This window comes from Schistocerca cancellata, chromosome 4, assembly GCF_023864275.1.
Source record: "Schistocerca cancellata isolate TAMUIC-IGC-003103 chromosome 4, iqSchCanc2.1, whole genome shotgun sequence".
Lineage (NCBI taxonomy): Eukaryota > Metazoa > Arthropoda > Insecta > Orthoptera > Acrididae > Schistocerca > Schistocerca cancellata.
This window is the reverse complement of record NC_064629.1, coordinates 579,954,405-579,979,439: the sequence shown is the minus strand read 5'-3', so window position 1 is coordinate 579,979,439 and position 25,035 is coordinate 579,954,405. Positions and strand designations below refer to the sequence as shown.

Here is a 25,035-nt window from a genome sequence, read left to right as displayed (position 1 = left end):
GCCCAATGCATCACTCTGTTGCTCATGTATCTGACGGTTCTTAGGAATGTTAGAGCATGGTGGTCTGTATATACACAAGTTTTTTGGCCAAGCAGGTAGCTCCTAAACTGTTTTGTCGCATAGACTATGGCCAGAATTTCCAATTCTGTAGTGAAGTACCATGCCTCTGCATCCAGTAGCATCTGGCTACATATGGCCACAATGTGTGCGTTCCCATCCTTGGCTTCCTGTTGTAGACATCTCCCAATGCCTTGTGCATTTGTGTCTGTGAAGAGTTGAAAAGGTGCCAAGAAGTCACGATGTGCCAAACAAATACTGTCATGAAACGCGATCTTAACCTTCTCGAATGCATTTTCCTCCTCGTTTCCCCAGCTCCAATTCTTGCCCTTCTTCAACAGCACATATAGAGGACTCAATATGTGCGAGAAGTTGACAATGTGGCCCCTGCAAAATGAAACCAGCCCCAAGAACTGTCTTAATTCTCATACATGGGATGGCCATCTCCTTTTTGTGATTTCCACCAATTTGCATTTTTCCAGACGGATGTCTTCCAGTGAGATCTCAAACCTGAGATTTACCAGTTTGTACACAGGTTCACTTTGTCAGGCCTGAAGGTTGCGCTGTATCCCTGTAGTACCGCCATCAGCTGCTTTATGTGCCACATGTGTTCTTCGAAAGTTGCAGACACAACAGTTACGTCGTCAATGTAGACAGCACAAAATTCCGTCATCTCTGGAGTGGCTATACCATTCATGGCCCTCACAAATGCTGAACTCGAGTCCTTAAGTCTGAATGGTACTCAGTTGTACACGTACTTATTCCTCTTCGAATAAGAAGGCATTGCATTTTTGGCAGGATGGATCAAGCTCAACTTGACTGAAACCGGCTGTAATGTCAAAAGTTGACAGCCAAATTTTTCCCGAAAACTGGTGCCGTATGTCCTAGATAGGCTCTGTCCTTGTTCCATCTGCCTCAATATGATCATTTAACACCCTCTTGTTGAGGCAACAATGGACCAACCCACATTTCTTATGCACAATCGCAAGCGGATTCACATATTTCGATGCTGCTTGCAATATAACTCCGGTTGCCTTCATCGCTTGTGTTGCTTTCCTGGTAACTTTTCGGTGCTTCCAGGCCACTGACTATGTTTTCCCTGTTGGCGGCCGGTCACACATTACTCTAAACTTGTGGACCACTCCCCAAAATCTTCCTAGTAGGGATGAGAATGTAGCCCTGAACTCCATGATTGTTTTCTTCACCTCCTGTCTCTGCAACAGGTTCAACCATCATGACTTAGCTTGAATACTCTTTCTAAGTATTCCCACCAGATCAGCCTCTGCATTATCTGCACGAACTACTGGCTGATTGTGTGTACGTAGGGTGCCATCTACTGTGTCCCTTGTTCCTGTGTGAGACGTGATCAGTTTATCTCGCCATTTCAATGCATGGAAACACTTGCAGTCCTCTGGACACCATCTTACTTTTGAAGATTTTGCAACCGTAGAGGGGAACAACATAGTCTTCTACTGCTAGTGAGTGGGCATTGGTACTTCTGCAGGCGCACTTCACAGTGCTCCTGTGCCACCCTGCACTCACTCTTGCATTTTGCACTCCAAATGAGTTTCTCTGTTGCTGTGGGGGCTTCATCATCAACCTTTTTCATTTTCTCAGCGCTCTCATCGTCACGGCATTCGACTATGGTCTCGTTCTGCATATTATCATGTTCCTTTTTTAGCATGTTATCAGTAATTGCAAGGGTAGCTTGGAGTATTACGGGAGCATACTCATTTACGGCCTCTGGCTCTTTAAACCCTAATAAAACATGTGTGAGGTTCTCTAACTCATAATCAGTCACATTGTGTCCATCAGATTCTCTTTTGTCAGCTGTGTGCATAGAATTCTCATCACGACTTGCAGACGGCAAACTGATTTTGTGTGGAACCCCTGTTCCCTCTAATAAATCACCTTTTAGCTTCCGTGGCCCATATATGAAAATTTCCTCGTTCTCCATACATTTTACTAAATTAACTGTGACCTTCGTGCCCTCTGCACCCCATGCGATCAAATCTTCGAATAAACTGATCACAGTTTTAGTGGTCCAATCCATGATTACCACTCTACTCAAGAGTATGTCATTCCTATTATAAAACCGAGCGACAACCCACAGATGATAATTGCATTCACCTAGAAGGTACTTCTACTGTCGCGTAACAACACCAAGACCTGTTTCTCTACTTCTTTCTTTTCGCCACAAGAGCGGGAATTAGTGAGATTCCTTTTACGGGTAACTCATCTAATTTACTACCATTTTCTACCTGCTTTGAGTAAAAAGACGTTGAAAGTGCTGTCACTTCCGACCCTCAATCCAGACAAGCTCTCGTCTTAATTTCTTCCACGGTTATTTCAATGAGAGGACACCAATTGTCTGCTTTTCCAGCAACTCTGGGTTATCAAGGTACTGGTCAGTGTTGTCTTGAGCTTGTGATTTCCAGTACTGCACATTGCATATGTAATGGCCCTTCTCTACTGTGCCATCCCCTGCAATATCTCATTTTCTCTTATCATTCATTTGTACGATCTCACACTCCTATGCCTGAGGTGGGGTCAGAGATGGTAAATCTCCATTATTCTCATGGTCTCTCCCATTATGTGACACTTTCACACAGTTCACATGGCATCTGTGGCTTGGCACTTCTTTCCTGCCTTATGCTCCTTGGTGTGGACCATGACATTTATCTCTCACTTGCCTATTCCCCTCTTCTCTCCTTTGTCCGTTATTGCGTCAGTTCTGCCTGTCATTGCAGTGCACAAACCCTTGCTGCACCCCATTTTCTGTCCTAATTGCGTTTCCATTTGCCACCTTTTGCTTCTCCGGCTCTTTGATGTTGTCCAAGGACCTTAAAATATCGAGCAACTGTTCTCTCGACAGTGGCTCGAGAAGTGTATGTTGTATATGAGCATACTGCACTGCTCGATTTCTCGTCTGACATTTCATCAACCAAATATCCTGCCAGAACCATAAAGTGAGCAGCGTATGTTTCCACAGACTGGCTTGTCTGTGGCTCATACTGTCCCTGATGTATACTCATCTTTGCACTCACCTGTGCGGGCAGGTTCCAGTACGTTGCCAGAAACTTAGTGCAGAGATCCTTGTAACTACTGTTCTCGCAAATTGTAACGCCAAACCAGGCAGCCTCCTCCTGATCGAGTGTCTGGCCGCATGCAGGTGCACGTCTAAGTTCTTTAGGTATGCCTTCAGGTGAGTACTGCATGTTCGGCCGAACTTGGGCAGTGCCTGTCCTCTCTTGCATTGTGAGTGTGTCCTGCAATTTTGGTGGCATGACCTGCATTACAAGGTCATTACCTTGTCGCATTGCAGGCACTTCTTTCTCAAGGACTGACACTCGTGTTTGTGTCTCCTTGGATGATTTACTTTCCTCACCTATGCACACAGAGATATCAGTCATATTTTCTCTGACTTTATGTGTCCCCCCATAAACATGCCTTGTGTTTCCTCTCTCGCCCCTGAACTTCCTCAACTGGCTTTACTGTTTCCATATTTATCAGTCCCCCAGAACGCAGTTGCATAGAAAAGCTAAACTAAAAACTACAAGCACTCCACAGAATGAATAGAGACAGCACAATGCTGATGGCAACACTGGTAACAGCGAACTGAACAATGGAAATCATGGAACAGAATATTCACAACAATAAACTATACATTCTAAAACTACGTCAAAAAATATGAGGAAGCTGTGGAACCAAAACTGACTACACTAGCTACTGTTATATGTACTTTATATGCTCATTTGCAAAGCACTTAGCACACACAAACAATACTATCCATGCGCCTGATCTCACACAATGAGGTTAACATATGCTATTAAGGGAATGGGGTTTCTTCCTGAGTCGTGTCTCGAAACTTAGAAGTTCTCACACTAACAACGGCATGAGAATGAAGTCAAATTGAAGACCCACATTGGGTGCCAAAAATTTAGTGAACTGTGAATTCTTCTCTCTGCTGTCGGACATGAAATGATGAGTAGATGAATAATGAGATTGCTCCACATTAGGAGCCAACAATTGCTTGATGTCAATAATGAAATGAAAATCAACCACAAATGGTTCGTGGTTAAGGGGTTCATGTATGAATCTAAAAGATTGCTTATACAATCAAAACATGAAAGAAATGTATTTATTTTCATGCTGTTTACACAAACCAAAACAAAATTATAAATCCCATGGCTGCTTTGGCTGGATGTGGACATCACTCAGTTATTAAGGGGAAGGAGGAGGGGACAAATCGACAAATAATCTCACCATTACTCGTTATTGTTCGTCGTGTACTGCTGTCGGCGGGAGACGCTGTATCAGTTTGGCGTGTCGCCTTGGGCTGTGTGGCGCGAGTCTTCTGCCCTCTTCAGAAATCGCGGCTTTGTGGCGAAGCCCAGGTACAATCTCCATGTTGTCTGACTGTTGTCATTGGTCATATGGCTGAAGCTGTACTATCATGGTGTCGGAAGTGGGATGTTGGTGATGGGTGGAAGAGCACCCATGTCCTCTCGCTTCTGTAGTGTCTCCACAACACCCCTTATCACTTCTCCTCCATCACTCAGCTCAACCCCTTCTTCGAAATATTCTTCCTTTCCATGTTGTCATTGGCGGACAGAATTTTCAATGCAGCCCAATGACAGATCAGTGTTTCATAGCCACATCTCTCCGTACGTGGTGGAAATTTCCTATCTGGTGTGTGCCTTGTAAATTGGCATCTTTCTCATGATTTCACATTCTTATGATGATTTCCTGCATTCCGAGGCTGTTGTGAGAACAGCTACACAACACTTCTTTGTAACCGCTCTCTCTGCGTGAGGCCTGGACAGACTCATGTTTGGGCTTCGTCTCAGAGTCTTCTGGTGTCCATGATTTATTAGGAATGTCCATACTGTCGAGAAAAGCATCTTCTTAAGAATGATGACTTCTTTCACATGCCTCCCTGTGCCAATTCCCCATGCTTTGTGTATGATCATCCATGTGCCCATGGGGTGCTGGAATTGATGACACATTCCTGCTTTGTAAGGCAGGTAAAATGACTGCCGCCAGGCCAGAAGAACTCACACACTTTTGTGTGTACATTCTTGGCGTTCTGTCCTAATGGCTGCAAGTGTCCATCAGTTTTCAGTACGCTTTTCATTGTCAGACAGGCCCTTCACAATGTGTCCCTCCTTGAGTGTTGTGAGGGCGTCTGCCTGGCTTCCCGCTGTGTGCTTGCAGAATGACTGCAGTGTTCTCTCCTCGAGGGCTCGCCCTAGGGTGTCCAGCTCCCTCTTCCTCTTCAGCCACTCGTAGTGAGTTGGCGAAGGTGGTCACACTCGGACATATTACAACATAAACAATTTATCATGTAGATTCTTCAGCACTATGATATTGTTTGCTGGCACTGTGGTTAGACGAATGTAAGGAACTGCAGAAAGACTTGTACAAAATTTCGACTTTCTGTAATGAGTGGCAACTCTGTTTGGATGTGGATAAATGTGACATAATGCTTATAACAATGAGGGAGAATCATATAGTATCTGATTACAAAATTAGTGGTGAACATCTAGAGGACATAACATCTAATTAGTATTTAGGCTAATACTGTGGAGGGAAATGAAAAGGGGTGACCACAAAGTGTCAGTGTTAGGGAAGACTTGTGAAAGATTCATTAGAAGGGTTCTGGAAAAATTCAGTGCACCTGTAAAGGGAGTCACATGCAAGATGCTATTGTGATCAATATTGGAATATTTTTCCAGTATTTGGAGTCATTATCAAGTAGGCATGATGACAGATATCAGTAGAATTGAAAGATGCCCTGCTAAGATTGTAAGAGGTTGGTATTGCCATGTGAAAGTGTAACAGAAATGCTCAGGGGCCTTACACAGAATCCTTTTAAGGAAGATGACAGTTATTGCAAATTCCTGATGCATAAATTTAGAGAACGTGTATTCAGAGAAATTTAGGAAACATACACACAAAATTCAAGCTTTCGCAACCAACAGTTGCCTCATCAGGAAAGAGGGAAGGAGAGGGAAAGACGAAAGGATTTGGGTTTTAAGGGAAAGGGTAAGGAGTCATTCCAATCCCGGGAGCGGAAAGACTTACCTTAGGGGGAAAAAAGGACAGGTATAGACTCGCGCGCACACACACACATATCCATCCGCATATACACAGACACAAGCAGACATTTGTAAAGGCAAAGAGTTTGGGCAGAGATGTCAGTCGAGGCGGAAGTACAGAGGCAAAGATGTTGTTGAAAGACAGGTGAGGTATGAGCGGCGGCAATTTGAAATTAGAAATTAGCGGAGATTGAGGCCTGGCGGATAGCGAGAAGAGAGGATATGCTGAAGGGCAAGTTCCCAACTCCGGAGTTCTGACAGGTTGGTGTTAGTGGGAAGTATCCAGATAACCCGGACGGTGTAACACTGTGCCAAGATGTGCTGGCCGTGCACCAAGGCATGTTTAGCCACAGGGTGATCCTCATTACCAACAAACACTGTCTGCCTGTGTCCATTCATGCGAATGGACAGTTTGTTGCTGGTCATTCCCACATAGAACACTTCACAGTGTAGGCAGGTCAGTTGGTAAATCATGTGGGTGCTTTCACACGTGGCTCTGCCTTTGATCGTGTACACCTTCCGGGTTACAGGACTGGAATAGGTGGTGGTGGGAGGGTGCATGGGACAGGTTTTACACTGGGGGCAGTTACAGGGGTAGGAGCCAGAGGGTAGGGAAGGTGGTTTGGGGATTTCATAGGGATGAACTAAGAGGTTACGAAGGTTAGGTGGACGGCGGAAAGACACTCTTGGTGGAGTGGGGAGGATTTCATGAAGGATGGATCTCATTTCAGGGCAGGATTTGAGGAAGTCGTATCCCTGCTGGAGAGCCACATTCAGAATCTGATCCAGTCCCGGAAAGTATCCTGTCACAAGTGGGGCACTTTTGGGGTTCTTCTGTGGAAGGTTCCGGGTTTGGGGAGATGAGGAAGTGGCTCTGGTTATTTGCTTCTGTACCAGGTCGGGAGGGTAGTTACGGGATGCAAAAGCTGTTTTCAGGTTGTTGGTGTAATGGTTCAAGGATTCCGGACTGGAGCAGATTCGTTTGCCACGAAGACCTATGCTGTAGGGAAGGGACCGTTTGATGTGGAATGGGTGGAAGCTGTCGTAATGGAGGTACTGTTGCTTGTTCGTGGGTTTGATGTGGACGGACGTGTGAAGCTGGCCATTGGACAGGTGGAGGTCAACGTCAAGGAAAGTGGCATGGGATTTAGAGTAGGACCAGGTGAATCTGATGGTAGTGTTCAACTGGCAAAAGCAATTATCTTTATGGTATCTACATTTGTTTCGTCATCCATTTGAAGTAACGTAGCCCCCAATCCTGTCTCCGCCGCATCAGTCACGATGAAAAAATCCTTTTCCATGCGCGGATGGTGCAGCAGCGGAGCATTAATTAGAGCACTATCTGTTTCATCGAAAGCTTTACTACAAGCATTAGTCCAGTGCCATGGTACATTTTTTCGTAACAATTATTCAAAAACTGATGGGATATAAATTTCCTGAAAAAAGGCGCTAACCCCAAAAATGATTTTAACTGCTTTCTGTTTATAGGATATGGGCAGTTTCTAATGGCATCTAACTTCTTAGGATTTGGCACTATTCCCTCAGGTGTGACTATGCGACCCAGAAATCTAATTTGATTCCTCCCGAATTTTGATTTTGTCAAATTAATTGTTACTCCATATTCCAAAAATTTTTCAAACACACGATTTAGTAATTACAGATCTTCTGCCCACGTTTCCGTGGCAATTAACAAATCATCTACATAAACTGTAACTCGTTCCAAGAGATCTGGACCAAGCACTGTGTTCAGTGCCGTTATGAATACACCAACACTAATATTTAGCCCAAATGACATTACTTTAAATTGATAACTTCTTCCCAAATATATAGAAGCGGTTTATTTTTGTGATTCCTTGGAGATTTTTGTTTGCCAATAAGAGGTCCTAAGGTCTAGGGAGGTCAGAAACTTCACTCCATGGAATTTTTGTGCAAGTTCTTCAAGATTTTCTGGTCGAGTCCTCACTGGTTTGATAATTTTGTTGATATCCCTCGCATCTAAGACTAAACGTATATCTCCATTAGGCTTAATCACGGCTAAGAGAGGGCTGGAGTACTCTGACGTTGACGTTTCAATGATATCCCACTCTAACATCCTTTTTATTTCCTTCGTTACCGCTTCCCTCTTTGACCGTGGGACTGAGTATGTCGTCTTGTGGCTAAGTTTTGATGTTATGCTTGAAGTTTTTTTTTATTATCCCTGTTTTTTAATTAAATACTGGTAGATATAACCTTAACACTTCTCTTAATTCTATCTGCTGCTGTATTGATAAATATTCTGATTCTTTAACTTTATCATCAATGCTCAACATATCAGGTTCAACATCGGTTGACTTAACACGGTCATCATCTATGTAATGCAAAGCATTCACCGGAATACAATTGACAATTAAATATTGACAGTATTTCCCTAAAATAAGTCTTTTCTTCCTTGCATTATCTTTAATGGCTTATCATTAACAGTTAACATACAAACACCTTCCTTAATGTCATGGATTGCACTATATTCATATAAAAAATCCATCCTCCATATGCACGGTGTAGTCATTTTAGATAATATCAAGAAAGTACATTCTAATTTAACTTCTTGTAGCTTTACTGCTCCCCGTACTTCTTTAATTATCCTTTGTGCTTTCACGCTAAAGGCCTCCGATACCGTGCATCCTGACCCTGGCAAAGTAAGTAGCTTCTGTTGTCTACTAACCATATATAAACATTTAATCATCATTGCACTGACCGTTGCATCTGTGTCAATCAGAATATTTACTGGAATGTTATTGATCTTCGCTACAACAATAGCCTGTAAGGTATATACTTCCTTATTAACTTCAGCCCTTGGTTCGTTCACTAAATCATCTCTGATGTCGGAGTCATTGTGATACTTAAGGACGTAGATGGACTCATGAAGTTTGCCTCCCTCCTCATAACCAGCCATCCGAGGAAGGCCTAAGATGACTGGCTCTCATTTCACCGTCCATCAGTTAGGTTTCTTGGTGGTTCGTGTATTTCGACTAGATATACCTCGTTCACTTTTTGTGGATACGCGTTGTCTACTGTTACGTTTCTCCCATCTGGTAATGGTATAGGTCGATTAGGGTTAAAGGACGTGCCGTTAGCATTGGTATTAGTCCAACCTACATTGTTCATTTGGCATGTTTCCCAACTGGACTTGTTAGGCAGCTCCATAGGAGCACAGTTGTTCTGTTGGCCATCTCCACAACATTGGTGGTTTGGCGATTGCCGCCCCCCATACTTCCTCTTCCTATTCATTGATACTACATTTACTCTTTGGAAATTGCTTTGTCCTGGCATTTGATTATTGTTTGGTACCAAGGCACCTTTAGGACGATTATAATTTGGGTTCCAATTTTGATTATCCTTTGGCCTGCAATCTATTTGTGCGCTACCATTTTTGAAATTCTGATTATTCTGGTTAAAGTTGGTAGAATTCTTATTATTATTCTGCCTATTTTGATTCCACTGACTATTATTTCCATTATTTCTATAATAATTGCTGTCATTGTTGTGCCATTGTCTGGTGTCCTTCATTAACATATCAATTGAGTCAATTACAGACAAAAATTGTTCTACATTGCTGTCCGTTAAGTGAATGAGCTTTTCCCTTATATTGAATGGCAACCTGCCCTTCAATATCCTGATTACTTCACGACTGGAAATGGGTTCAGTCCAGTATCTAGTCTTATAAAAATAATGCTCAAAGTGTTGCCTTAAAGTCTCTTTCTTAGGGTTGTAAAACTCAGATTGGTAAACCGCAAACGTTCTTGATGACTTAAGGACCAATATTTTGCTAAGAAAAGCCTATCGAACTCTGAGCATGTATTACAAGTCTCACTAATTTCCGCAGCCCACAATGCAGCTTCTCCTATGATCTTGGACACGATAAATTGTATCTTATCATTTTCATTCCAGCTGCACGGAAATATTCTCTTAAACGAGTTTATAAGTACATCGGGTTGGTGTTATTTTTCTCACTAGAGAAGGTTGGAAATTGCCTACTCTTAAAGATGCTGTGTTCCACTTTTAAGAAAGAAACACAACTCCGTTGTACATACAGATCATCATCCAATTCCAATTGTGAGTTTATTTCCCATGGATCACTAGCATACATGTTGGATTGTATACGCGGATGCTTCATTTCGCAATTGGATTTTAATTGACTACATACATATTCATTTTCTGGCCTTGCGTCATTACAGAACTGTTGTTCGGATGTTCGAGCAAAACTATGGTCACAATCATGAATTACTTTATTTTTAATTTGTATAAATTCACTAATAAAATTATTTGTTGACTCATTATTCTTAGGGTTTGCTCTATCACTAAACTGTGTGCGGTCTCAAGCGTAGATCGCACTTTATCATCTATAACTACAGTCTTTTGCTCGATCCACTTGGATAAATCTTCTTCAAACTTTTTACTCTGATTGAGAAGATAGTTATCATTCTTTTTAGCTGAATTATTTTCAATTTCAGTCAGACAATCTGTAATATTGCTATTATTATCCATTAAGGAATTAATTCTTACTGATACCATTTCGCATTGTTCCGATAAATTACCGACATTTTCTTGTAATATATCTATATGATCTATAAGTTTCATTTCTTGTTTTCCTGTTTACTTAACCTAGGCTCAACATCCACTAATTTATTATATACTTTAACCTTCTGATTGACAAGTCTAGCTTCAACATCCTCTATTTGGTTAGCTACTTTAACCTGCTGTTCAACGAGTCTATTTTCAAAAATCTCTAATTGTTCACTGAATTTGCTTCCATAACAGCTTGCTGTTGCACTATCTTAGCACCTATACTAGCTAATTTACTATTTAACATTGCTTGTTGCTCCAAAAATTTATTATTTAATATGGCCTGCTGTTTGGCTACTTCAGAAAATTTACTATTCAATGCTGTTTGATGTTCCAAAAATCTATTGTCTAAGGATGTTTGTTATTCTGAAAATTTCTTGTCTAAGGTAGCTTGCTGTTCCTTGATTGCATCATTCGTATCACCCAATATATTTAATGTTGACACTATGACACTGAGTATGTCCACACTTTCAGAACTGGTCTGTACAACACTCATTCCACATTCACGATCTATTTCCTCTTTAGCATCAGAATAATTATTATCTGCTAATTCTACAACTTTATTTTCTGTTCTAACACCTGATACACTAGGTGTCACTACTTTATCTGGTTCGGTAAACGTTTCACCTCCTACCTTGACAATGGTTCTAGTACCTTCTTCTTGTTTTGACAAATCACTAAACTCCTCCCCCGATTCGGGAATTCTCTTGTCCATATCACTACGCAATCTGATGTTCCTCTTAGACAAGATGATAACCCGTTTAGTATAGCTCACAGTTATTACACTATTTCACCCACTAATATTATTACTATTAAGATACACAAGCACAGTGAAAGTATAATATTCCCACTATGGTAAATAATCTGCTCTACTATACTCAAATGATCACTTATTTTGTGGATTGCTTACGTTTTCTCAAGTGTTCAAGATTGTCGTGGTGTTGGGTGTTGTCCCTGGTGACTGCTCTCCGACGCGCTGCGTCATTCTGCGTGTAGCTCACTTGAAGTCGTGAAGCGTTGGCTGTGTTGTGGAGGCGTCAGCCCCCCACGTTGGGTCTGCACTCGTAGTTGAGGATAAGCGTCGGACGGTGTGGCATCTGGTGTCGTTGATTTCCGTTCTGTGGACAAAAAATGTATAGCTGTTGTCCACGAAGATCACGTCGTCGTCTTGATGATTCGGCTAACATCATCTGCTCGATGAGGCGTCGACTGTCGTCATTAGGTGCTGTGTTGTCTCCCAGATGAGACGGCAGCTGGTGTCATCAAGCCCCACGTTGTAGGCGCCAGAATGATGTGACGTCCCTTCTCCGCCGCGTGCTGGTGTTGTCGCCTCTGTGGAGCAGAACAATTCTCACAGTTATTAAGAAAACAACATAAGTAGGCATTAGCCACGTTACATAATAACACGTTCCGGTTTTCAGTTTAATTCAACCAGACCTGACCAATCAGGGTTCTTAAGTTACAACCAGCACAAGCTGTCTTTAAAACAAATGACACAGGCTGACAATAATCCAGATTCTACCGGCCTTTCATTATTAAATACGTACAATAGAATAAGACTTTTAATATTCCCCATAGTTCTCAGCAGTCTCATCTAAAAGGATAATTTATGATTCTCAGTTCCTATTGGCTCTGCTGCTCTATGGGAATAATCACATAAGCCATAGCATAATTCTAATTACTGATGGCTCTAACAGTCTATGTATGTTTCACAACACCAAAATGCTAAAAATTTAATCGTCATGTAGCCATCTTAAAACACTTAACTTGACTTCTGTGCTTGAACTGGCAGTAGCCACTTAAATTGCAAACTACATACAGTAAAAAAGAGGCTAAATTTACCAATGATCCAAAGACAGTGAAAACAGACGAGACATGGAGTTTAACGGGCCGCTTGTTCGCCTTTGAATTCACAGTTTGAATCAGCACTACCCAGACATAACACCAATGAATTTTTTTAAAACAACTTCACAGCTCTAGCTGCCACCAAACTAAGCAGGTTAACAATTTTCATGAGCAGTGACAGGTGCTTGGGAGTTTCAGTTCAAAGCACTAATGAAGCTAATCATCTAAGAGGACATTCTAAAACATAGGCCTCGATCAGCACAGCACATGAAAACAGTACTTACATTAACCAGTGCCTTTAGCGCTGATGACACGCTGTTGCATGTAAGTCCAGCCAGTCACAAGAAATGATATGGACACTAGCTGCTTGATAATCAGAGATAAGGTTATGGCCTGTCAGTGAATAATCCCCAAAATCCTGCAACATAACAAGGGGAACATTTAAAAAGTATTCAATGATAACAGTTTAAACATAGAGGTGAGATTGAGGGCTAGACATAAACCATTTTACTGCCACAAATCACTACGCATATGGCAGTACTGCCAGAACATGTTAAAGATGGCCATAAGAATAATAACAGCCAATCACATATCAACCAATAGCTCATATGCAAAATTTCCTGTGCTAAAATAGTTCACCAGCCTATGTAAGTCCCAGACGTTTAACTTGAAAAATAACAGAAATAACAACCACTGGACTACCGCTACAGCCCACAACAGTAACTTTCATGGACCTTTAGCCACTGTACATTTTAGATGTTTTTAAGCACATAATAAGTTTAAGCACATAGGAAATGGCTACTGCATTCAAAACGGTATTAGCCCAGATGTACAATGGCCATTAATTTTAGTCACAATACTTTGCCCCCCCTCCCCCCTCCAGTGGTTCATGTTTGGCACCCATGGGGCCCCAAGCTATTGCAGCCCATTCTTCCTTCCCGGGCTGCATTTCCTTCCCCACACCTCTCCTTCCTTCCCCATCCTCGCTCCTTCCCCACTGCCCCCTCGTTCCCCTCTCTCTGTGTTCTTACTTACGTCAACCTTGCTATCCACCTGATTATCTGTATTCTGCGTGGTTTTGGTCTCCTTGCCTTTTCTCTTTCATCTTTCCTTTTTGGCATTTTTGGTCCCCTTTTGGGGTTTGACCTCCACTTCTAAATTTTCTGTTCATAGTGTTAGCCATTTGAGGAAGAACTCACCCCGTAGCGTCTATGGTGTGGCGTCCTCCCCCCCCCCCCCCCAATCCTTCCCCCACCATAGCCCCCCCTCCACCCTGCTAGGTCACCAGCATGAGTAGCCAGCTGTTATGTATCCATCTGGCTGAGCCCCCTGACAACACAGGGATCACACTTCTGATACCTGAGCCCATGTATGCCTGGCAGTGGTTGCTTGTCACTCCGGAGCACTGGAACTCCTGGCAGTGGTCACTGTGCCAGACGGCTCTTGCTATGGCTGGATGTACCCATGGGGAGAGCCTCTGATAGGAGTGGCCGGTATTAGGGCGGATGCTTTGCTATGAAAAGTATCAAGCTCCACAAATCTGGCTGTTGTTTTACAACTGTCTTTTCAACTGGCAACAGATCATTGAATGCTGCTTTTTATGACCTTGCGACCTTTTCGTCCCTGGCTACACCCTTAGAGGAGGGCCAGGTTTGCTGGCTTGGGGTGAAACACCTTCCTCACACCTGGCTTGTGCAAAGACAGACGGGGACACATTCACCACCACAAAGCTGTTATTTTTTGTGGAAAATATCGAAGATGGATTTGGCAAAGTGGAGTCTCTCAGTAAGATGCGGTTGAGTTCCCTGTTGATCAAAGCTTCTTCTGCCACCAAGTCTGTAGTTCTTCATGCTTGTGACCATCTTGGTGACATCCTATTGTCCATTACATCTCGCCAGTCTTTGAATACGGCATGTGAGGGAGATACCCTCCCAGAGAAGGTCAAGGTTGTGTGTTATCAGTGTGACATGAAGCCTTATGTCCCAACACTCATGAGGTGCTTTTGGTGCTTGCATTTTGGGCATATGTCTTCCCACTGTATGGCGGATCCTCTATGTGGTGTCTCTAGACACTCACTACATGACGGTAGACCCTGTGTTCCACCACCCGTGTGTGTTAATTGTCATATTCGTCACTCTCCACGCTCACCATATTGCCCAGCTTATAAGAAAAAAAGACGGTACAAGAGTATAAGTCCTCATCAGAAATTTTACCGACTTCAACCTGTGTCAATCATGTCTACTTTTGCCTCTGTTTTGTCCCTTCCCCCTCCTCCCTTTCCCTTACCACAGTCCCATCACCCTCCGCTCCCTCTGTCCCCTGTTGTTCCCAGCAGCTGGGTGCTGCTCACTCTCCTCCGGTGCTGCTCCCTCTCCTTGGCTGAAGAAGGAGTGCCCCCCCCCCTCCTTCTTTAGCACCTGTCATGCCCCCCCCTCCTTCTTTAGCACCTGTCATGCCCCCCCCTCCTTCTTTAGCACCTGTTGGTGATGGGTCTCCCTCCCAAGACCCCTCCCCCCTGGCGTCTCTCAGGCTGGAGGTCTACTGCCACATCTTGCCCATGGGACACACAGTCTGTGCCTCCCAAGGTTGCCCGCTTTCTTTTGGTTCGGGATCTTGCAGAAGCCTGCTCTCCATCTGTGTCCTGCCCTCCTCAACCTGTGAAAGAGATGACAAAGAAACACAAGTCCCAGGACAAAACCTGTGTGGTGTCTCCAGAGGTGCCATCTCCCCCCTCACAACCTGAGTCTAACCTCTTATTCATGGATGTCATCCCGTCCTTGTTGGTGACAGATGGTGGCCCTGTGGCATGATTGCCTCCAGCCCATTCACCTCCTGTTTTTATACCCACTCCATGCTTATTCAATGGAACTGTAGTGGATATCGCTGTAACCTCCCAGAGTTGCAATCCCTTATTGCCTTTTACTCTTCAGCTTTTGTCATTCTCCATGAATCTCATTTTACTGATGCTCACTCACCACCCCTTCGTGGGTTTTGTGCTTTCTGTAGGAACTGGGTTGCCCCTTTGAGGTCTTCCAGTAGCATCTGCACATTAGGCCGTATGTATATTGTTAGTACATGGATCCCACTTTGTATCCCATTGGAAGCAGTAGCTGTCCGGGTCCACTTGGACTCTGCAGTCATGGTTTGAAATATCTATCTCCCTCGTGAAAGGCCACCTACATCTGCTGCCCTAGCTGCTCTCCTTCAGAAACTGCCCCCTCCATTTCTCCTTGTTGGGGGTTTTAATGGCCATCACTATTTGTGGTACAGTGATTTTTCATCTTGGCAGAGGCTCCTAATTGACCAGTTTGTTGTGGACTACGACCTGTGACTTCTTAATGATGGTTTCCCTACTCATTTTAGTGCTGTATATGGCACTTTCTATGCCATTGATTTTTCACTCTCTTCCTCTCCCCCTTCTTCCTTTCTTCCACTGGTCACCACACAATGACCTCTGTGATAGCAACTGCTTCCCTTTGATTCTCTCATTCCCTCTCCACCTGTTGATGACTATGTTACCTCTTTTGGCTTTCCACAGTGCTGATTTGCCTCTATATACCGCCCAGGTCATTTTTCGACCTTCTCTGTCAGGTTGCATTGATGAAGTCATCCGTGATCTATCCGATAAAGTAAATCTACACTGTCGGCATTGTCGTTCCTCACTTCACATGCCCCGTTCGCCATTGGTCAGTTCTGTGGTGGAGCACAGCCATTGCCGCCATTATCCATAATCATCGTCATGCCTCGCAACATCTTAAGTGGGACCTTTCCTCCTCTGGTCTTAGTACCTTTAAATGTATTCGCACCAAAGCCTGTTACTTAATCAAACAGAGCAAGAAGGTGTGTTGGAAAAGCTTTGTCTCCTCTCAGGGTCTTGTATCCCTTTCTCACAGGTGTGGCTGCACTCCAAGGTTGTCAGTGGCAGTCCTCCATTTTGAGCCTTGCCCATCCAGGACGCCTTTGTACAGATCCATCAGTTCTTATGGAACACCTCGCAGCCCATTTTGCGACAACTTCCATGTCAGCCTTGTATCCAGCTGCCTTTCTCCTCTGGAAACAGCTGGTTGAAGCTTCCTACATATATTTTACCTCTTGTCAGACGGAATCCTACAATGATCCTTTTACTGAATGGGAGCTTCTTCTGGCCCTCTCTTCTTCCCATGTTTCAACACCTCAATCCTCCACAACAATATCTCCTCAAGGTGTTTAACCATATTTGCCTCCAAAACATTTTCCCCTCTCAATGGAGAGACAGTATTATGGTCCCTGTCCCTAAGCCTGGCAAGGATCTGTCATCCCTTGATAGTTACATGCCAGTCAGCCTGACCAGTGTCCCCTGTAAGTTACTGGAACGAATGGTGGCTCAGTTCAATTGGATACTTGATTCTCAAGACCTTTTATTACCTTACCAGTGTGGCTTTCAGGAGGGACGGTCTCTGATCAATTATGTGTGACAAACCACAGTTCGGCAGACCTTTTCTCAGTGCGGCCATCTTGTCACAGTTCTCTTCAATCTTCGTAAGGCCTAGGACACAGCTTGGCACCATCACATCCCCCTCACGGTGCAGGAGTGGGTTTTTCGGTACCCCCTTCTGATTTTTATTCAACAGTTCCTGTCCCACCAGTTGTTCAGAGTCAAAAGCTGGCACTGTTTTCAGCTCTCCACAGACCCAGGAGAATGCCATTACACAGGGCTCCTTATTAAGTATCCTTCTTTTTGTCATCACTGTTAATGGAATTGTGGCCTCTGCCGGACCATTGATCATCCATGCTCTAAATGTGGATGATTTCTGTATTTGGGCTAGGTCCCACTCAGTGGCCTCCGTGGAACGACAGGGTGCTATCCAACACACTTCCACGTGGACATCCTCACACATTTTTCAATTATCCCCCCTTAAGCTGACAACGGTGCATTTCTGTCGCCGTACTACAGTCCATCCTGATCTGGAGCTCTACCTCGACACTCAACGCCTGACCATGGTCCCCCAGTTCCATTTCGTGGGTCTTCTTTTTGACTACAAGCTTACTTGGTTGTCCTTTGTCTGACGTCTGAATGTTGGCTGTTTTTGTAAACTCATTGTTTCATTATCTGAAGGTTGGCTACTTTCGTAAACTCATTGCTCTTCACTTCCTTGCCCACACCTCTTGGGGCGCAGATTGTACATCCCTTCTCTGCCTATCCTGGGCATTATTTCTGTGTTGTCTGGACTACGTTTATTAAGTTGATGGATCAGTTGCTCCTTCCACGGTGCTCCTCTTGCACCCAGCTCACCATCGTGGTATCTGCTGAGTCACCGGTGTCTTTTGCACAAGCCCTCTTGATAGTCCTGTGGTTGATGCTGGGATTCCTCCTGTTTTCATTTGGTGGTCCCAGCTCCTGGATTCGTGTGCCATCACTATCCACTCTTCCCCTGCTGACCCCTCCTATTCTATTCTTTTTGTGAGTTCAGCCATCGCCCACCTGCTGCCCACCCTCGGGTAGGTTTACTGGTTGGGCTCTGCCTTACTTCTCTCTACCATGACTTCCATCTCTCCCAGATTTGGATGGATTTCTTCCGGGTACCGAAAGCCTCCATAGCTCCAATGGTGTTCCGTTGTTTGTTCCGAACATTCTTATGGAGGTTTCAGGATGCCATTGTTTTTTACACCAGTGGCTCTAAATCTACTGATCATGTGGGATATGCCTTCACGTTGTATCATGATAATGGTATGGTATGGTATAGCGTGAGTACCAGTTCGGGTCAGTGGTGGTCCTGCTGCTCTACCATGTGTGGCCTTTCTGGGGCAACCCCGCTGTACCTGTTTCCACTCATCCCTCTCCTGCTCTTTCCTTTGTCTGCTGCTCTGACGTCCCTTTCCCTCTCTGTTTGTGCAATAATCCCTTCCCCTTGACTGGACTGTGCTGTTTGTGTTGTTCCTCCCTTGATTTCTGCCATCTTTGATGATGGGACCATTGACCTCGCTGTTTGGTCAGGGGGCCCTCACCCCACCAAGCAACCAACCAACAATGCTTTACATCTGCACACTAAGAAACAACTCTGGAGCAACCCCAAGATAGCCACATTTCTATCCAAACCCACACAAGATTCCGCACAACCTGTGTCTTTCAGCGCATGACAGCATGAGTTTTGTGTAAAATAGCTGATAAATTGTCCAGGAACGATACTTGATGTTGATGTTACCGTGTGTAGTAGTAGTAGTAGTAGTAGTAGTAGTAGTAGTTTCGGCTCCGCACTCCCAAACCTTTGGGACACCGGCCACAGTGGCTTGTTTCATCCTGGCTAAACAGCACTGTGCCAGGCCCCAGTGCTCTCGATGTTGATTAATTCACTTGTGCCCTCCATGAGTCCACAGCCCGGTTTCGCTGTGGCATGTCACGTGTTGTGTACTGACTTGTCTGCTGGTCGCTGTGCTTCTTCCTCTCACTTCTCCTTAAAACTCTGTCCTCGTGACCTCGCACCCTGAACTTATTGCTAGAGTCTCAAGAGAATTAAAGAGGATTTTTATGTTAAATAAGGTGCCCCTGCCATGAAAGTGACTGCTAAGCTTAATTTTCATCTCAAGAAAAAAATTTCCAATGAAAATAGGCAATGGAAATTGTATAAACAAAACATTAAAGGTAAACCTGTGATTGACAGACGCTTTCCATCACAGCTGAATGCAAGGAAAAGGCTTCAATTATTCAACTAGCACAAAACCTGGACAACTGACAAATGAAACGTGTGACATGTTCTGATGAACGTACTTTCACACTATTCGGTATATATACATGTACATCTGTACTCCACAAGCCACCTTACAGTGTGTGGCTGAATGTATTTTGTGTTCCACATTTTACTGTTCCAGTTGTGAATGGAACTCATATGGATTTGATATTCAAAAATGGAAACCTCAGGTTGGAGAGAAATGCTTTTTGTATTCACAGTTGCATAATCTCACTCCACTTTCTTTTTAAAGACAAGCTTTTTGTTTGTATACCTGTGAGCAAGATGTCTTTAGTGGCTAATGTTGCAGCGCACATTTTTGACAATAGAAAGAAAACATCAGTGGACATATTTACATTCTGAGAGGAAGTGTACAAATTGGTCCTTTTTCCAAATGTGGAGCTTGATGTACAATTTATAGCAGTCATGTTATACGTATCACAACTTTTTATTAACTAGTTTTTGGCCGAGTGGTTCTAGGCGCTTTAGTCTGGAACCGCGCGACCGCTACGGTCGCAGGTTCGAATCCTGCCTCGGGCATGGATGTGTGTGATGTCCTTAGGTTAGTTAAGTTTAAGTAGTTCTAAGTTCTAGGGGAATGATGACCTCAGAAGTTAAGTCCCATAGTGCTCAGAGCCATTTTTTTATTAACTAGTTTGGTCACAGAGTTCAATAGTTAATTAATATATGAAATTTTTAACTCCTTCTTTTATCCATATTGGATCTTTGGTTTTGCCAGGTTATACAAGCCTATTAATCACTCACTTCAGTCAGTACCCTTGTTTGTTGTAATTTGCTTTTCTGGTGTGGAAGTACAGGATACTGAATGTTAATTTCCCATTACATTTTGGAATTAATTCAGTCTGTCATTTGTTAGCATGTACTTTGTGCTATATTCGTGCCTAGAGTTATTATAGAGGGATCTTTGCATGGTTAAAAATTGTTTACTCTGTTGTATAACAAAAACTTTGCCTTGATAGTAACAGTGCTTCATGTAATGATTTTCAGTTATAGAATTTTTTAAATTGTTTCAGTAAAGTCTTTTTGAAGGATTTCAAGTCGATTTGATTTACATGTGAATAAATAAAAAAAGAATCTTATCTTTCATATTCAAGCACTTAAAAATACTATTTTTATTCACAGTTACCTAAGGATACACTTTGTTTGTAGTGTATAGGGGTTAACAAGAAATTTCTAATGAGTCATATTAATTAAATATTTTGCCTTTTTTGTGATCCCCTTTTGTGTTACTACATAATTTGTCATAAACAGGAACAAAACTGTGATACAGTTTTAGTTAATGATTCGAAAGAAGAGAAACCTTATTTATAAAACAGTTATTCAGATAAAACATAGTGCAAACAATTGTATGCAAAATAAGGTTTTTGAAACGAAAAAGAATTGAACCAGAACTTTTAAAAGAAAAGGTGCACGTGTAGATGAGTGTGAGTAAGGCAGTGTAAGAGATAAAAGTTCTGGGTGCATTGATTAAATGTGAGGTAATTCTGGTTTGTTTTCATTTTTCCTTCCTTCCTTCCTTTTGCTCTGATGTTAATAAATTCTACCATCTGTGTACTGTTTAAACAAAAAAGTTTTTTATGTTTCTAGGAGTATCCGTATGTCCTCCTCCATCCCCATCACCAATGCCGGCACAAATGGCACCCCCAACATGTCCATCAGCGTCTCAACAGAAGCCATTAATGCCCCCACGCTTGGGCACACCTGCCCCTCAGGCCCCACCACCACAAACTCAGCGACCTCAGATGGCACCACAGCAGCCCCCACATAGTCATCAGCAAGCAGCAGTGACAGCAGTGCCACCACCACCACCTCCACTGCAGCAACAGCAAATGCAGCAACAACAGCAACAACCACCACCACAACAGCAACAACAACAGCCGCCGCCGCAGCAGCAACAACAGCAGCCACAGCAGCAACAACAGCAGCAGCAACAACAACCACAGCAGCAGCAACAGCAACATTGTGGCCCTGGAGGTCAGCAGAAGCAAAACAGGGTCACATCGGTACCACGACCAGTGGGCATTGATCCACTGCTTGTCCTTTCTGAGCGCGAGAACAGGTAAGGAACAATATTTTTGTAAGCTGCTGCACTGAAAGTGTAAAAATGGAATTACTTTAACCAGTAATTTGTCTTGTATGTTGTGGACAGCAAAGGTGTGTTTCAAGAAATTACTAATTGTTCATTATATTTTTGTGTGGGCCTGGTAGTGAAGTATTGAATTGCTGCACATGAGGTTCCTGATTTTGATGGTGGAATGAACGTGTATATCCCTAAATCATCAGATGGTATCAACATTTTGAAAATTAAACTAAGATCCATTCTTGAGATCTGTGTTGAATCTAAATTTCAGATATATTTTGTCTTCACATTTGAGTATGTGCAGGGATTCCAAGGGCACACGATACATTTGTTATTTTGTAAAAGTGATGAACAGAAGATGGAAGAGAGAGGAGCTCTGGAATTAGTAACTAATTTTGTTTTTGCCTCTCTGGAAATGCAAGAGAGCTGCAAGTAATTAGGAAGTTGCATTTTTACATCGTAGTCCACTGCAGCGTCCAAAGCTTAGGAATGGTACTCAGAGTTATCCAATTGGTAGTGGAGTCATTATTCTCATCCATAACAACACACAGCTTTCTCTTGTTTATGTCATAACTGTCTCTAATTGACAAGGTACTATGTACACTATGTGATCAAAAGTATCCGGACACCTGACTGAAAATGACTTACAGGTTTGTGGCGCCCTCCACCGGTAATGCTGGAATTCAGTATGGTGTTGGCCCACCCTTAGCCTGGATGACAGCTTCCACTCTTGCAGGCATATGTTCAGTCAGGTGCTGAAAGGTTTCCTGGGGAATGCCAGCCAATTTTTCATGGAGTGCTGCACTGAGGAGAGGTATCAATGTTGGTCAGCGAGGCTTGGCACGAAGTCGGTGTTCTAAAACATCCCAAAGGTGTTCTATAGCAGGCTGTTCCAGCTCGTCGGCTCCGTTGTGAGCTGCGGAGCGCTCCCTGCTCCAGGGAGCCGTGTCGCTCGCTGTGACCATTCAAGTGGGCCGGCACGTGGCACGGCTGGCTGAGGCAGGTGGCAAGGCAAGCATTTTGATGTGCCAGCTGCATCTTACAAGATCGACAACCTCATACTCTTAGCTGCTAAGACATGGTGACATGCTACACCAGGAAATATGATGTTCAGGAAATAAATAATAAACAACCGTTTTACAAGAAATTACATACTAAATTTATTGGGCCTCTGTAGCTTGATATTTTCTTTTCATTACAAGATCAGAAATATCAGGCATCAAAGTGTTCATAGCGTTAATGCAGAGGTTGTCCTTCATTGTTGCATCATGAAGAAACGATTGTTCCTTAGTTTTTACTCTTTTCATTGCTGAGAAAAGCTGCTCACAACAATACATAGATCCAAACATGCACATGATCTGAGCGGCATTGTTGTGAAGCTTGGGAAATGTTTTTTGCTGTAATGAACGATACCACCGTGACAAATCCAACATGTTTTAGTACCTCTCTTTCAACAAAGTTGAATTTTGCAAATCAGTAATCTCCAATTGAAGTGACGATGACAAGTCATCAGGGGAAACTGGAAAAGGAGTGCTGAACACCTTAAGTTCCATTTCCAGACTAGTGAGGGCTCGGAATCGTGTTCCAAACAACGTGATGAACTGCTTTAACTTTGCTTGTTGATCGCCGAAAGTAGTACCTTCAGGTAGTTTTAAAGAAGCAAGATGATTGAAGAATGTTAAATGTCCATTACTCATCTGCCTTTCAAATAAACGTAAGTTTTCCATGAATGCCTTGATCTGGTTGTGCATGTCAACAATTAGCTGCCCTTTGCCCTGCAACGACAGATTTAAATTATTCAGATGCATAGTTATGTCAGCTAGGAATGCCAGGTCTGATATCCATTTTATATCTTTCAGACAACGCATTTCTTTCCCCTTTCATTTTGATAAAAATTGATATTGCCTCATGAATGGCAAAGAAAACATCAAGAACTTTTCCCTGACTCAGCCAACAAACTGTAATGTGGTAAGGTATATCCCCATACTCCGCTTCCATATCTTTCAGGAATCCTTTGAATTGGCGATGATTCATACAGTGATGCCACACAAAATTCACTCACTTCACGACATCTTTCATTACGCCTCCTAGCTCTGCTGTTTCAGCACGCAGTGCCTCTTGGTGAATAAAACAATGAAGAGTCAAAATGTCTTTCCCGAATTCGTCCCCGAGTTCATTTTTCAAAGAAGAAGCAAAACCTTGGTGACACCCGATCATTTGTGGTGCACCGTCTGTCGCTACAGAATGGAGCTTATCCCACGGCAAATTCATATTGTCCACTGATTCACAAACAGCTTCAAAAATGTCACGTCCTGTTGCGGTGTAATCGAGTGGTACCACATCCAAGAGTTATTCAGTTACTTGCAGCTCCATGTTGACACCATGCACAAAGACTACAAGCTGAGCACAGTCTGATATGTTGGTGCTTTCGTCAAGCGCTACCGAAAATGCAAAAAAGCTCTCAGCCTTTTGTCCTGAGCTGTGTCTCTAAATCTGCTGCCATGTCCATGATTCGACGAGACATTGTTTGCTTCGACAGGAAAACCCCTTCAATTTACCTGCACCTCCCTTGGAAACAGACATTCTGCAACTGCTACCACGCACATTTTACGAGTGGTCCCACCGAAAACGGCTTGCCACTCGTCACAGTGATGTGGGCGACCCTGTGGCTTGCTCGAATTGCAGATTCAGTAGTATTTTGTCCACTCTCATTCACCTGAAAATTATAAATGCGTTACAGAACACGAACTATGTTGCATGGTTTGATACCCTCCATATTACGAAACCATTTTTAAAGTTATGTCTCCTGGTATGTTCTCTATGTGCACCGCCTTCTACTTGATGCCGTTGTATATTGTATCTCTTCGCAGAATTAAATACTTTATGACATACAAGACACTGCGGACGTCCACCCCTCTCAATGAATAGAAAGGTATCCTCCAATAGAGGTACAGGGCTCCTGTGGCTAGTCACAGCTGTCATTGAACACGGATTATTGCATCAGTTGCGGCTTCATGCGGCCAGGGGGCAGTGAGTTCGCTTTCCCCCTCCACTCAGGCTCCGAGCTGCCACAGTGAGCGCTCCGGAGCGCTCCAGCTCCCTGGAGGTTGGTTGGAACAGCCTGTTCTATAGGATTCAGGTCAGGACTCTGTGCAGGCCAGTCCATTACAGGGCTGTTATTGTCGTGTAACCACTCTGCCACAGGCCGTGCATTATGAACAGGTGCTCGATCATGTTGAAAGATGCTATCACCCTCCCCGAATTACTCTCCAAAAGTGGGAAGCAAGAAGGTGCTTAAAACATTAATGTAAGCCTGTGCTGTCATACTGCTATGCAAAACAACAAGGGGTGCAAGCCCCCTCCATGAAAAACACGACCACACCATAACACCACCGCCTCTGAATTTTACTGTTGGAACTACACATGCTGGCAGATGATGTTCACCAGGCATTCGCCATACTCACACACTGACATCGGATCGCCACATTGTGTACCATGATTTGTCACTGCACATAACGTTTTTACGCTGTCCAATTGTCCAGTGTTTATGCTCCTTACAACAAGTGATGCGTCATTTGGTATTTACTGGCGTGATGTGTGGCTTAGGAGCAGCTGCTCAACCGTG

General features: G+C 43.4%; 1 protein-coding gene across 3 annotated transcripts in view; it reads left to right on the top strand.

Annotated features, from left to right (window-relative positions):
• LOC126184368 (ATP-dependent helicase brm) overlaps positions 1–25,035 on the top strand; it is a 437,613-nt gene that overhangs the window by 152,870 nt on the left and 259,708 nt on the right. For all 3 annotated transcript variants that reach the window (XM_049926751.1, XM_049926752.1, XM_049926750.1), the window contains one exon: positions 20,918–21,389. In XM_049926751.1, coding sequence (XP_049782708.1) covers positions 20,918–21,389 — 472 coding nt within the window. The remainder of the gene's footprint in view (positions 1–20,917; positions 21,390–25,035) is intronic.